Below are 16296 nucleotides of genomic sequence, written 5' to 3'. Positions count from 1 at the left end.
CAGTGATTGTACTTTTTCTTGAGTACGTTCCACAACATTAAATAAAACATAAAATGAAACATTTTAATCAGTGTAGATCCGAGTGGTGCAGTAACGAAGTGCTCGCCCCATCATCCGGAGCTCGCTAGTTTGATTCCCAGGGGATGATGTAACCTCTCACAGGCCTCTACAGTGGTGAGCGAGCAGTTTGTAAAGGTGCTGCTGGCAGGCGTCACGTGGTTCGGAAAAAAAAAACATGGGTAGTGTGGTTTGCGATTCGGCCCTCCCTGACTGAGGGGGAACTCCCTTTGATGGGGAACACAGCAACGATAGGTGGGAGAAAATCAGGGGAAAATCCCAAAACAAAACAAAAAAAAAAAAACATTTTAATCATCGGTAAACAACAATAAAATAAGCTACTGGTAATGGATAGTGCACAGGGCTTCTAGACTCAGTGGTGGATCTGTTCAAAAGTTGAGGGGTTGAGTCCTGCCAGGGTCACTTGTTGTTTAATGAGATAATTTTTACAATTTCCATTTGGGACCTATCTATCTATTATACAGTAGATTCAGTGATTTCCCACAACTTTTTTGTGTGGCAAATTCATGTACTCCAAAATCTTTTTTTTTTTAAATAAAATTTAGATTTATACATGTTGCATTTGAAATGGTAAACTATTGGAAATTCTCTATAATTCTGCAGGTGGTGCCGTCTAAACTATTTACACAGCACTGCATCCTGTGTGGTGGTCCATCTACGTGCCGTCTGACACATTGGGCGACAGATATACAGTATAGACGCCATTTCTATAGCAGTTATTTATAGGATCAGATTGCCAACTCAATGCCTGATTGTATTTGAGCATTTGGGGATGAGGGACCTTGCTCAAGGATCCAACAGCGGCAACCTGGAGATGTCTTGGCAAGAACCGAGGACCTTTCGGTCAGCAGTCCAACACCTTAACCACTGAGCCACCCCTGCTCCATCCTGTGTAATAGGAGCAAATATTTTAAGTTTGTAACATCGAATTGAGATTTAATAAAATGCTTACAGAATGGCACTAACATTTAAATTGGCATGTCTATCGTGATAATTTTGTATCGGAAGGTTCCTGATGATTTCCATCCCTACTATCTATGTATTCATCCATCTATTGTATATAAGAGATTTTTTTTTTAATCTTAATATACTATTGTATATTAAGATTTTAAGAGAAGTACTGTTTTTCATCGTTTTCCTGTAACTGCACTGTTATATTTTAATTCTTATTCATTTTAGAATCCTTCACAAATACTCCAAATTTTAACTCCGGCACACGATGGACCTGGAACTCGTACATGTCTCCTTTTTACCTGATTTTCTGTACAGTGTTGTAAGCAAGACATGAAACACATGAAATGAAAATGAAAGACATGCTGTTGACAAACAGGCATGGCTGTGAGCCTAGTCAGACTCCATCTCCCACTCACTGCTCTCACACTGTGCTACGCTCACATTGCACCATGATGCAGTATAAAAGAAGAACAGTATGTATAGACCCTAAAAAAAAAGATCACCGAAAAACTAGCACACACACCTGACAGCCAGCTCCCTCAGGCCTAGGCTGCGAAATTCTTCCACTGTGTGTGTGTGTGTGTGTGTGTGTGTGTGTGTGTGTGTGTGTGTTTGTGTGTAAGGAGTGTACCTGAGGTTACGGACTCTATAACTGTGTCAGAATATATTCACTAATAATGAGGCCTGATTTATTGGGTTATGACTTCTCCGAATAACATAAATAGGAGCCTTTACAGGTGCCGTATTACACACTTTAAGTCTAAATAAGAAATTTCCAACATTGTTTGTAAATGTTTTAGCTTAAATAAAGTACCACTTACAGTATATTGTGGATTATATGCTGTCCGTAGCTTTAAAATAAAAGTGTATTTTTGCCAGTCAAAAAGCAGGAAACAGGAATATGTGTGCGTATACATCCCTGAAACTAAAGAATTTGAGCTATGTGCTATGTAAATCATCCCCCTCCCTTTTCACATCTGGAATGATATCATATGAGACTAAAGAAAAAAAATTCTCTCTCAGATATAGTTTATATAAAGAGAGCTGTGTGAATGTATAAAATGAGAAAAAAGTCAGTTTTTTTAATGTGTATTTGCATTCATATTCAAAATCTTCTAAATCTGATTTTTAATTCAATGTGACACTATGGCACTGGGAACACTGGAAAACCTGTTAAAAGAAAATAAAAGGGGTCAGGGGCAGCTCTGGGGTTAAGGCGTTGGATTGTTAAACTAAAAGGTTGCAGGTTCAAAACCCTGGCACCACCAAGTTGCCACTGTTGGCTCCTTGACCAAGGCCCATAACCCCTTAACTGCTGAGATATAATGAGATAAAATGAATGTTGCTCTGGATACGGGCGTCACCCAAATGCCATAATGTAAATGCAGAAAACGCTAAAATAATTAATTCAGCTTTTTTTTTTCAAAGTTAGTAAAATTGTTGTCAATTACAGTGAGCAATGATAAACACCAACTAATGTACTTTATTAAACAACACACATTTAGAAAAGGTTCATTATCAGAATAGACTTTGTAGACTCTGATAGTCAATATGGGCTACTTTTTATGGCATTTCATTTCTGATTCTGTATTTGTTTAGAACACATTGATCAATCCAAATAATGTACAGTACTTTGTAAAAGTATTGAGTCTCGCTCATTTCTTTATATTTTGCTTCCATAGATCCAAACCTTCTTGTATTTTTAATTCCGTTCTTGAGGAACAGTTCTCCAGGATCCCTAAGGAACCTTTTTGGCTCTTATTATGGCAAGTTTTTGTCTATCATTTTTAGTCTGGTCCCTTCACCTGACCAGTTTTAGGGAATATTTTTACTTGTTATTATTTAACGATAAAACCCATCTAACATGAGGCCTGAACCAGTGAGAAACGGATGCAGATGATGACAGATGATCGGGCTGGCGAATGCTGAGTGGTTGGAACAGACGAGAGGGAAAATGAGGTTGCTGCAGAGGTTGTTATATAAAAAGCATTTGCATACATGTACAGTACAGTTCACTGCATTGGAATTGCTCGATATTTAGCTATTTTTTTTATTATGATAGATTTTTATGATTTTTTTCATGATAGATTTTGCTTTTATTGACAATTTTATGTTAATGTTTGATTTGTACATGTTATGATATTTGGTGCAGCCTATAAATGACACCAGTTTATTTACTGTATCTTATTGTCTTTTTCTATAACTACCACAGTACCTTTAATTGTCTAGCAAAATAATGTTGAACTGTTTACATCATAGGCATAATGGAGTAATGTTAGCAAGCAGGTAATCACCTGACATCTGCCCAAACGCCTAAACCCCAGAATAAAGTGTCTCAATGCTAAGATTATCCACCAATTTATATTCAAGGGGCTCACTCAAGAAAAACATTGCAAAATTCTACACACTAAAATGTTATTGTTAATATGTCATTAATTTGAAATGAAGCAGTTTTAATTTGACTGGAATTAAAATCCCGAAACAACCAGATAAAAAGCTCTGAAATTCTGTGGTTTTGCGGTTAAGAAGGACAGAACCATCCAGAGCAGAAGCAGCACCACCTCTAACTACGGCTTTGAAAATGTGCAGCGAGGTGGAAACACTACCAGCCAAATATAGTCCAGAACAAAGGTTCTGTCACACGGCTGTGAATCCAGTGTGCACCGCGGCACATTTACACACATGGCGAGAGGGGCAGAAACAAAAGAAAACAAACATTTACTATGTGATGCATGTGAACAAAATAGCAAATGATTGAAATTGCTGCACACAGACGTTACAAAACCACACACACACACCCCCGCCCCCAACATGAGCTGTCTAAATGGCTGAAATAAACGCCCCAATAGTGACAACAATGAGACCAAATTAAGCTGCACTACATCCTACTACCACTGCTTTAACATTGATGTGAAAATGGGCCATTTTGATAAACAGGGCAACAACGCCCATTTACAGAGTATCACAGTAGACAGTAATCCAGGGGCAACCATGTCGTTGTCGTATACGAGGAGCAATCAAGTCAAACCAGGACTTTTTATATAAATAAAAAAAGGTTTTGTCTGTACACTGGTCAGAACGCGCTCTTTTAACAATTTCTTTATGTTTCATTCATTGAAGGACCCGAAACCAGACTTAGAAAAAAAACAGTCTGTCTGTCTGTCTGTCTGTCCAGCCAGATTTTGTCACAGCATCACACAAAACCGACTGGACAGAATTTAAATACACTTTGGTATTCCTTAGGCATTAGCTCGACGTTAAATCTGCACCATAAATAAAATCCAAATAATGAGTAGAAGTGAAGTTATGAACAGTTTTGTTCCAGAACTTTTGACAGCAGAACTTTTTAACAGCGCACTGCGCGTGTGTCAAATTCTGGACTAATCTTAAATCTACTGTTTTGGACAAAATTAAATTAACCTTCTGCTGTATATCTTAGATATATGCCTGAAGTTTAACCTGCACCATAAGCAAAATCAAAATGTTGAATTCAATTTCCTAAACCCAAATTCCGGTATACCTTGAATGTAATTAGGTTGAGAGCAACTTTGTTTTTGGGAAAGCTAATTGCCGTTTTCAATTTGTCCGTAGTGTGTGTGAGTGTGTGAGTGTGGATGTGCTTGTGTGCCCCAAGATGGATTGGCACCTTGTCCAGGGTGAACCCCACCTAGGGCACTGATTCCCCCTGGGTAAGTACAGGATAAGCACATAGGGAATGAGTGAACTGTGTGCATAAAAATTAAAGTACTGAAGTACTAAAAACTATTTGTTCAGCATATTACCATAAAGAATATTGAATACTATATAGTAAGCCCATAGTTATTACATTTGAAATAATTAACAGATACTGAACCATACTAAAAGTTAAGACTTGCTAAAATATCAAGCGCAAACACACATTAATAGATCAAGATGTAACACAAGCTACCAAGTATACTCATACCAAATACTATAATGAAATCTATGACAACAAGCTTACTTACTCACTTATCGTCTATATCGCTTTATTCTGTATTCAGGGTCAAGGGGGGCCTGGAGGCTTAGGGCATGAGAGGGGGCAATCCATCACAGAGCAAACATACATACACACACACTCATACACTACAGGCAATTTGGGAACGCCAATTAGCCTAACCTGCATATCTTTGGACTGTGGGAGGAAACCGGAGTACCCAGAGGAACTCACTAAGCACAGGGAGAACATGCAAACTCCATGCACACAGAGACGAGAATCGAACCCAGACCCTGGAGGTGCAAGGTGACAGTGCTAACCATTACACCGACAACAAGCTATTATTGCTCAATCAAAACAACTAAAGTAAACACTATCAAGCTATTGAGAGCTACTGTAAGACTAGATAAAATATCTAAAATCAGCAATATGATTCATTATATAATAATAATTCACTGTTGTTGTTATTGTTGTTGTTGTTACATAATTAACTAATTCCATATGTGTTATTTCATAGTTTCAAAATCCCCAGGTATTGTTTAAATGGTACCACTTTTAAATGATAGTGATTATACAGTACCCCGGCATACGGAATGAAACAAAGAATGAAAAAAGTGTGAATTTACTCACCTTCATATGTTCCACTCTCTAGTAAAGCCCCACTTTTCTCTAATTCCATAAACCGGTCCACACTCACAAAGTTGTAGTCCACGCCTGGGACCTCTCCCTCTTTCGGTTGTCTGGTGGTGCCTGGTGATAATTATAATAAAAAAAAAAAAAACTTGCATTTCAGAATTCATGCAAACTACCACAGTGTCTAATACATACAGTATGTCTTAGAGTACAGCATTATTAAGTCAGAAGGTTAAGATTCCTTTTCTATAGCAGCAGCTCTGACATTATGGCTAGATCTCAAATAACAGGTTTATATTCATGCGCTCTTTCTGATGCATTATCGTTCCTATGGCAACAGCTCGTTCTCAGGTATATGAAGGACAATTTTACGTAATCTATGATAAAATAATAATAAGACGGATGAATAACCTGTTATTTTGTAGGGTTAAACTTCTTTCTTTGAAGGGTTATATTTCTTTCAAGAAATTCGTCTTAGCCACCATGGCAAAGACACTTCAGGAAGGAGGACTGCGCATTAAGACAAGCTGCAATATAAGCTAAAATGCAGGACCTAACAGCAGGAACTATAAAAGTGAGTCAAAAATTATCCGCACATTGAATGTGGAATTTATTTTAATCAATTTCTTCTTTTTAACCTAATCCCCTTGCTTTTCAACAAGATTTCATATTCTCTCATTAAGAAAAAAAAAAGGTTTTAGGCTGAGCTGCGAGTCACAAATGCATTCAGAAGTGAATCTTCGTCCTTGTGGGACTGCTTTCAGGGGACCAAACAGGTGAAAGTCTGATGAAGCAAGATCAGGACTACAGGACGATTAAACACCTCAAAATTGTGTCGACAGTGTGGGCAAAAGTGTGCGGACGAGCAAAGTATCTCACTGTAATGAGCACTGTTGATTGTTAAACCTTTTTCCTGATAATGCTCCAATACTGGCCTTTAAGTATCCTAGAAAACTTTAAGCATTGATGAATTTTCCAGTTGATGGTTGACTTTTGAACTTTTTCCTGGTCAGATGTTTCCGTTCCGTACCCTCCCGTTTGCAGATTTATAGTGATAAATCCATGTCTCATCAACAGTTATGATTCACTTTAAGAAACTTTTTCACCTTCATATCGGTTTGCAGATATCCAAACGCTCCCGTTTACGCGTGAGTTGTTTCGGCATCAGGTACACCCTCAGACTTAAAAAAAATAAAATAAATCATGAATCATTGCACGCTGCTCTTCTTTCTTGCAAATCACAAGTGGTGCATCTATTTTTGTTCGCACGATAGTTTTAAACGGAAAGTCCCGATAAGACCAACAGAAGATTTAATATAACCAGAATGCGGATCATTTTTGACTCACCTTTGTAAAATGATTCGTGACCTTTCTACCATTTTCAATGTAACTAGAAATAATGAAAATAATCATAAATTAATATATTTTGTTAAAATAATTGCCAAATTGTTATAATCTACTGTAGGTTGGATAACACACCTCAGGTGTTTCCTCAACTTCTTAGAATTACCGGCAACTTTGTTTTGTGTTGACTCATCTCACACAAACACTTTCATTGATTATTTTTCCATAACAGCATACCTATATTCCTATAACAGTGTTTTATCCTTTACATAATGCCTTGGTAGCGCTGTGCATAGAGTCTTAGACGCATAGGCTTAAGTTCTGACCGTAATCTGAGAAGCGGTGAGATGAGAAATAAGAAGACTGAGCTACATATCTACAGTACAGTAGCAGCGCTGATATAATTTCATCCTTAAAACTCTCCTCAATCCCTTCACACTTCGCCGAGCCCTTGAAACGCTGTTAGGTTTTAGAGGTAGAGTAAGACTTTAAATGGGTTTCCAAACAGAGCACAGAAGAGTGCACTGCCCAGCTGGAGACAGAACTTTGCAGTCAGGCCAAATTTGGTCTAGCAGCAGGTCTCGGAGCTTTACAGTGGCCCCCTGCAGAGTCGATCTCCAACAGAGACCAGGCAGTGACAAATCTGACACTCCGCAAAACTTCCTACAGGATTTTAGCTAAACACATCAGTTATGAGTCAACCAAAAAAAAAAAAAAGAAAAAGAAAAAGAAATTAAGACGTTTGAGATAAACGTTGTCCCTTGGTGCTTTGGTAGGCATGAGTAGCGGGACTACATTAAAGATGGAATTTTATCTGAGCTCACAGCGTGAGAACAGATATGCTATTACAGGTCTTCAGAGAAGCTTAATGATCATAATCAATAACAACAGGCATCCTGTAATCAGGGCAACGTGATTACACGAAACCCTGCAGCTCCTGACCGTGGAGAAAGATTGAATCACGGACCAGAAATAAGATTCGAATCGCGAGTACAAGACGCACAGCGGAGAAATCTCCAACAAAGGATCGCTTTCAAAAGTATCTTTTCTTTAGGGGGAAATTGAAATCTTAAAGAGAGATTTACTTGAAGGAGAACATTTGAAGTTATGCAAACAAACGCTAAAATGAATTTAACACATGCACAATGTGTAAGCCTGGTTTATGTTTCCTTATGATCATTCGGCTGACAGTCTGAGGACATTTTAAAAGTCCGACTGGTTTTAGGAATGTTTGGTTCTCATCAGAAGAGTTTTTATTTTATTATTATTTGTTCAATAACATTTAATCAGAATATATATTTTAACATGTGCAAAGTGGTTCTGCTGACTGTGCAGAGTTTAACTGCTGGAAAAAAACAAAAGAATATTTTTTTTCCCCCAACTTTGAGGTTAAGTTGGGCTTACAATCTTTACTGATAAATCCGCCTTCTGCGTTATGGTTAAAAGAATTCAGTCTCAGCAATGATTGGTTGGATGCTTTACTACTTGTCAATCATGAGCCAATCAGTGGCCCTTTCTCAGCCAGAGACTCAGCAGATAAAACTAAAACATGTGAGATCGAGTTTTCTCAGAACTCACTAATCAAGAAGTAAAGCAAAATTACTTTCTCTGAAACTCATCAAGACGCCCTATTTTAATTTTTTTTTTTTTTTTAAAGAATACAGTATATTTATTAGAACAAAAGACAAATGATCAGATCCAAGTGTTTAGAAGGCTAATATTTACTCGGTTGAATGGATTATAAAACGTTTATCACATTCACTGTCTATCAAATACACCCTGGACAGAGTGCCAATCCACTGCAAGGACCACACACTCTACAGGCAATTTGGGAATGCTAATTGGACTATAGGAGGAAATAGCAGTTTTCCTAACTGTGATTTGTAATTTTAATGTGAAGACCATTACACATACATTATAACATTCATGATATATTTAGAACAATGGAGGAACATTGCATGTGATCGTATAGCCTAGAAATCTTTTTGCCTAAAAAATCATTTGTAGCACTTTAAGATTTGCTTCAAATATAAAGTGCCTTATAAATAATTTTTTTATTATTTTTATTAATATTAAATCTTTAAATCTCCCAAATGTTTTGATAATATTTTATTACTGAAGCTATGTGTATCCTTTTGAAGTTTTGAAAAGAATTTGCAAACCACCTCCATAGCAATTATCCACTTCTGAAGGTGCATGAAAGAAGTGATTGATAGTTTTTCTTATACAGCACTGTGGATAAGTCACGATCCACCTCTCATTTCTTTAGATTTGGCTTCCAAAGAGCCAGACTTTCTTAAATTATTTTAAAGTAGTCCTGAGCAAGTTTTCAGCTCTCATTTTCAGTCCAGTCCCTTTACTGTAACTAACCAGTTTCAGAGGAATGTTTTTTGCACGTTAAGCCACACTGACCTGTGAATCATTCAAGCATGAAAAACCATCTAACGTGGGGCATGAACCGGTGAAAAACAGATGCAGATGATGAACGATGATTATGACGGTGATTAGTATACTGGTGATGCTAAATGCTGAGTGATTGAAAAAGACGAGAGGGGAAATGAGGTTGCTGCTGAGGTTGTTACATAAATGTTACAAAAGCACTTTGCAGTCGCAATAATACATTTGTTCCCATTTAATTAATTTTAATATGAAGAAACGAGAGGGGGAATACAGGACTTTTGCAAGGTAGTTTGGAATAAAAATATATACAATATAAACGAGAAAAATATATCAAGTAACTGTCAAATGAGCCTTTTTCCTTCTTTTTTTTTTGCTCTGCCAATAAAAAAAATCCAAAAATATTTGAAGCAAGATAGAGTGCTGTGTGTGTTGTCACAGACAGACTGTAGTAAGTCTTATAACACTTTCAATGTGATAAATTACTGCTAGAACTATTGCTAGAGGGAAGTGGGAACTGAAATGTTTGAGTAGAGTTGCTAACCACTAAATGCTAAATATCATCTACATTACAGCACTTGGCAGACATACTTATCCAGAGCGACTTACACTGTTAACACATTATACAGTACATTGAAGCAGTTAAGGGCCTTGCTCAAGGGCCCAGCAGTGGCAACTTGTTAGTGGTAGCGGGATTTGAATCTGGCACCCACTGATCGCTGAATCAGAATTTTGCATTTGGCCTTTGAATCTCTGCAGCTCCTCCAGAATTACCATAGGCCTCTTTCCTGCCTCTCTAAAAACTGTTTGTTTGTATCTATTGATTTTCGAAGATGCGTCCTACTCGCTGAACGTTCACATGAACGACTGCAGTGGGCTCAGAACCATTTATTTAAAATGCACCATCCGGAAGTTCTAATGTGTCTAAGAGTCTCAAAAGTCTTCTGTAAATGTTAATCGGTTTTACGCCTGGTTTGACCTGAACACCCCAACGTAATCTATATAGGAGCTAACAGGTTTAAGAAATGGAAAACATCATGTTTATTATACATTAACAGTCACTAGCATCGGCAGGTTGGAAGAACATGCAAACTCCATGCACAAGACCCCAAGACCGGAATCGAACCTGGACCCTGAAAGTACAACTGCAAACCACTACACCACCACGACACCTAGTACTGTATAAGCTTTGAAAAATATTTTTTTTAATCAAGTGCAACTATTTTCTCAAAAGCAAAAATGTGATTCATCAATATTTCAAGTAAATAAAAGGGAAAAAACGGTTAAATAATTATGATGTGACTAGCAGTCAGAGGTCAGACTCATCTGAGATTTGAAGCTGCAGCCAGAGGTGGAATTTGAATAGCAATAATTCAATACTGGAATGCACTGAACAGAACAGACATTAGCTGTTTGTGCTACTGTGCTGATGTGTTTAGGTATACGCTGTGTGAAATTTATTAAAGTACACCGCAGAGACTAATTACACATTTCTTTTTATTGTGACCTTTAACGTTCGTTCACATATAGAGGAGGATCTTTCTAAAGGGTCCCTTTGCACTGCGATACTTTATCTCTCCTTTAATAAACGTCTGTCTCTCTTTGAAGACTTTCATAAGACCAGGGGGGAAGAAAAGATGTATGGGATGATTTCGGGACTACAGACTGCAAATAGCAAAAAAACTATTTGAAAAAAAAACTCCTGTTAAAAAAAACAACATAAGGTTTTAGGTTTTGTTATACATTCATTTTAGGCAAATGTTTTGTTCTATTCAAGTTAATTGAATTTTATTTTCTATAGTGCTTATAACAATAGTCATTGTCTTAAAGGAGCTTCACGAAATCAAAAGAAAATTATGGAAATGTATATAAATTGAGTTTTGTTTTTTCATGTCTATATTAAATGAAAGTTGAGATGCATACAGTACATTACAAAAGTTATTTTCCTGAAATTTTCCTGCTCTGCACACCGATCTTGATGTTTATCACTTAAAGACTTGAACCCCGAGTATTCAAGGCCAATACCAACAACGTTGTTCCAGACAAAAATGCATTCCAAGGTTCAGCTCCTTGAATCATCGTGTGGGATATAGCATTCGCTAATGATTTCATTTTTTTCTTCTCCTTTTAAAAATGTTTCCTCATGTCGATTGTCTAAAGTGCAAATTTTTTATTTTGTGATCCTGAAAGTGTTTAACATTTGACCTGGGCGATGTCACTGATATACATGATAATAAATACAAGTTTATAAAAAGTTATACAATTAGAATATTACTTTATCCACTTTGTAAATGTTCACGGGAACGGATGCAGCCATTTCGGCCGGGAACAGTACAGTACAGCCTTCTTTACAACGTATGCAGCATTCAAATGTTTAACAAGCAGTCTCATCACTGTACTGTGCTTGACTTCGGTAAATGTCAATCTTCATTCACGAGAGTCCCGATTTGACTTGATCGCCTCTTGTACAGTACAAACCCATAGCCCAGAGTTCCAGATGTGTAGGATATTTAGCAACATTATTCCATAAACCGATAAAAAAATAATAAAAATCTTAGTGGTGTTTTTCCAGTATCAGAATGTTTATCACTGCTTGAACAATGCTGAGAGCAAAGATTAATGAAGTTTAATCTGTTAACCTTCAGATGTGCTTCCCAGTCTGGCTGTGCAGTCACACTTTTGAACATGCTAATTCCTACCTGAGCGATCTCTCAGTTCGAAAAACTCCGCTCACACTTCTTCAGAAACGATGCTTTGTTATTGAAGCCTCCTAATTGCTTTATAAATATTTCCCGACACACCTGTCACAGCGGCTTATCAGCTCTTATATCACTGTGCCACAGATGCCAAATATTTGGCTTTAGGAGTTTTAGTCAATGGGATCCCAAGAGGGAATCGTTTTATAAAACAGGGACCACAATCGCAAGTGAAAGTACGTTATAGCTGTGATCCAGATAGCCGGTGGCATGCTAAAATAACGAGACCAGATCTAAACACACACTGCAGATAAAAAAAGAGCATTTAATGGATACTTACACACGCAATAACAAAGAAGTAATCAGACACTGGACAGAGTCTGATTGCTGAACAGCTGGGAGTGACTGCGATAAGTGATTTTTCGTTAAGAAGACAAAAATACTCCACTTTTACAATTATTGATTACAGAAGGGTAAAAAAGAATATAATGCCCAGTATAACAGATTTTTTAAAACTAATACAATTTTACAAGTAATCGAACAAGTAGTATTATATTGATCAATCACGCTGATATACTGTTTATACAGATTATGTATTGTGTTAAGAAAAAAAAATTAGGAAAATAATCACTACTAGAGTTGTGTGATACGCCAATCAGTCTAATCTTTATGTTTTTGGAACATGGAATGAATCAAGGTGGGAATCGAACCTGGAACCTAGAGGTGCGAGGCCCCAGTGCTAACTACTACATCACCCTGCTGCCATTTCACATACATACGTTCCTTTTTTATTTAATGTTGTGGAACATTTGCAAAAACAGACTGCCATGTTGTTGAGATGTTACACAGACATCCTCCATTTTAAAAATGTTCCCACGTCCTTCTGATTGCAATAAATTACTAGTGCACATGGACAATTTTTTTTCAGCCCAGTAAGATGCAATGAGATGTGTGTTTACCTGCTCAAAGCATTTAATCAGAATTTAATCTTCCAATTTAGAGGTTAGGCCAGACTTCCTACCTTCCTACCTTTTGTGTTATGATTGTTTACAAAGAATTTGTCCCATATATAATTGATAAGATGTTTTATTATGTGTGAACCAATCAGTGCTCCTTTCTTAGCCAGAGACCCAGCATATAAAAAATAAAGACAAGTTGGAGAGCGTTGCTCTTATGGAGTTTACCGATGAGGAATGGAATATTACTGCCATGTGGGGCAAACATCTGCATAAAGAATATATTTACTCCACAGTCCCTGACTTATGACCGAGTTCCGTTTATAAGTCAGATTTGTTCATAAGTCCAACAAAGTGAGTCTTATACATTGTTGATACAAATATACAATGTAAACCATACCAATCCACTTGATTACATTGGTCCCCTTCCCCTTTCACTCACACACACACTCACACTAATGGAATGACTGCTGTCTGGCTCTCGGATTACATAAATTGTCTAAATAACGGATTACATTTTTGAAAATATAACTAAATAACTGAGTACTTAAATGGAGGACCTAACATGTTAGATTACTCGTTACATCAAAAAAGTAATCAAAGAACTCTACCGCATTGCTTTGTTACTTTGTAACGCATTACACCCAACACTGGTGGCCAAAAACTTGATCGTGCCTAAGAAAATAAATCTCTCAGTGAAATGTTGTCCCTGCGCCTTTAAATCGCAAGGGGAATCCCAGACACTATTTTGTTTTAGAGCTGTTTTCCAATTTTTACCAAAATTAGCTTTACAGGACAGACATTTTTTATCATCATGCTTCCAAAACGATTCCTTGAATCCGGTGAGGCCGACTTATTTCCCCCGTAGCCCCATACGCGCACAAATACAATATACCGGATTAATAAACTATCGTATATAATTGTAAATATTGATATCTGGTGAAATGCAGCGGTTATTTTTTACAATACATCTAAGCTACTTCCGAACTGTGACTAGAAAACTATTTTGCACCTTTTGACCAATCAGAATGAAGAAATCAACACTGCATTCAGACGATATAAACAGAATCGGTATACATTCTTCTCATATAGAGCAAACATAAGCAGATGCCAGTACACAAGGCTCAGCTTGATGCTCTCAGGTTATTGGCGAACATTTTCTCCCGGCTCTCATCAGTGCTCCCATTCAGAGCTGAAGTGTTGTGTTACATCACTGAGAGAAATCACAGCTGCCCCGGGTGTCTGTTTTTGATCATTTTGTACAAGAGAAGCCCATTTTGACTGTAGGGCTGAAAAATACGCCGAGCATCCGTGTGGCTCTAAAGAGCTGACACAATGCTGAATAATAAAACAGCAAGACACAAAACTCAGTCTCACTTTAGGGAGGAATGGAGAAAGGATGGAGAGAGAGAGAGAAATAATAAGAAGTAAAGGAGAGAGAGACAGCGTGCACAGCTTACGTGATACGCAGTACGAGGCGAAATGTTCAGGTTCTGAATATTCTAATATCTTAATAAAATATTCTATGCCATTTGTCGAGAATACAGAATATGAACAAATCCAAGTATAGAAATGTGTCGGCCACTTCTGAATATTCAGTGTGTGTTAATGGAGATTTAAACGCCTGAATCCTAATTTCTTAAATCACGGAAGAGTACGCAACAGAAATTTAACAAATACGTAAAAGGCAGTATTCTCTATTTAGAAAATATACAACAACATTACAAAAGTGGGACGTGACAGTCTCTATTCTCTATCCGCTCCTAGATTCAAGATTCAAGATTCAAATAACTTTATTAATCCCAGAGGGAAATTGCTATACAGTCTCTTTACATTTTAAAGTATTACCACACCAAAAAAGAGAAAGAAAAAAAGTTAACTTGCTGTGACAGAACTTCAAGATCATAGGAAGGGTTGCCAAATTTCAACTGTGCCAACATCAGAAGAACAGGGGACATGTTTTAGCAAGGATCCAATGTCACCCAACGCTGGAAACTGTATAGAAAGACTACTCTACTATCCGAAAGTCTTGAGTCACCCCTCATTTCTTCATATTAAAGTAAATGATGTAGATTACATTAAAGAAATGAGAACAAATGGTCAAGTCCAACAGACTGCAAAGTGCCTAAAAACTGGTTGTTTATGCAACAACCTCAGCAGCAACCTCATTTCAATCAGCATTCAGCATCACCAATATACTGATCACTGGCTAATCTAATCTGTACCTGTTTCTCACTTGCCTTATATTTATAATGCTTGTATGATTCACAGGTCACAGGTAACGGATCAGGTACATGGACTGAAAATGAGAATAAATAACTAGCTAATATAAATTAGAGTTTAACCTGCGCCATAAATGACATAAGTAAAAGTAAAATTATGAGTAGTTATGTGCCAGGTTATGTCACAGCATCTAGCAGTTCTTTTTTTGCTAATTTAGAGCTTTTCCCCTCAACGTGGGCGTGGCTATACGCATCATTCCAAAAAGCCAATCAACGTGATAGTTTAGTGTGTATAGACAGAGTACTGTATACGAAAGAGCGTTGTGTAAAACAAATATGATAATTAGAATCTAATATGTCGTATAACCATAAGGAATAATGTCCTTACACATCTGTAGTACATCTGAAACTCTAGGCTATTTGCTTGTACAAGAGTCAACTCAGAATTCATGCTGAAATTTCTTGAGTGAGGCGTAAAACCGGGCCATTAAAGGAGTTCCTGGGAGGCCTGGGCTTCAGATGTATAGCAGGCAGCCCTTTCTACTGTACAGAACACAGCATAAATGTTTACAAACAGAATTAATAGTTTCTTTCTCTTTTCTATGACTTTTTGGAGTGTGTCTAACAGAGACTAAAATCCCATTAAGCAGTTGCATCATGTCACGTTCAAAATCATTTTGAAAGATTACTGTAAAAAGTACTGTAAGAGTACTTAAAGGCTTACAGATTAGACAAGATGGAGTTTAAAAATAATATTCAGACAACAAAAGCCATTTGAGACGGGCAGTTAAGACTGTGCATATGCAGTGAGTCATCATCGCAGTCGTCCTCTCCTCTTCAGACACTTCCACCCCAGACGTTCATGTCTTCTTACGAAACCTTCGCATCTAAAGCCTTTGGGGAACATGAACCCTTTAACCTGTGACGTTCTGTAAACGAGTGTTACTGCTACCTTGTTGAGTGAGAAAAGATAAATGTTGATCAAGTAATAAAGCAAACTACAGTGAAACCTCGGATTGCAAGTAACGCGGTTTGCAAGTATTTTTTAAATAAATTTTGACTTG

The 16296-nt window shown here is 37.2% G+C and overlaps 1 protein-coding gene across 6 annotated transcripts in view; it reads right to left on the bottom strand.

The window, feature by feature from the left end:
* Positions 1-16296, bottom strand: part of magi2b (membrane associated guanylate kinase, WW and PDZ domain containing 2b) — a 161432-nt gene that overhangs the window by 87167 nt on the left and 57969 nt on the right. For all 6 annotated transcript variants that reach the window (XR_008361209.1, XM_053505583.1, XM_053505584.1 and 3 more), the window contains one exon: positions 5615-5734. Coding sequence is in view for 5 of the 6 variants with exons in the window: in XM_053505583.1 (XP_053361558.1) it covers positions 5615-5734 (120 nt within the window). In the remaining variant the exon portion in view is untranslated. The remainder of the gene's footprint in view (positions 1-5614; positions 5735-16296) is intronic.

This window comes from Clarias gariepinus, chromosome 10 (assembly GCF_024256425.1).
Source record: "Clarias gariepinus isolate MV-2021 ecotype Netherlands chromosome 10, CGAR_prim_01v2, whole genome shotgun sequence".
Lineage (NCBI taxonomy): Eukaryota > Metazoa > Chordata > Actinopteri > Siluriformes > Clariidae > Clarias > Clarias gariepinus.
This window is presented reverse-complemented; position numbering and strand designations above follow the sequence as displayed.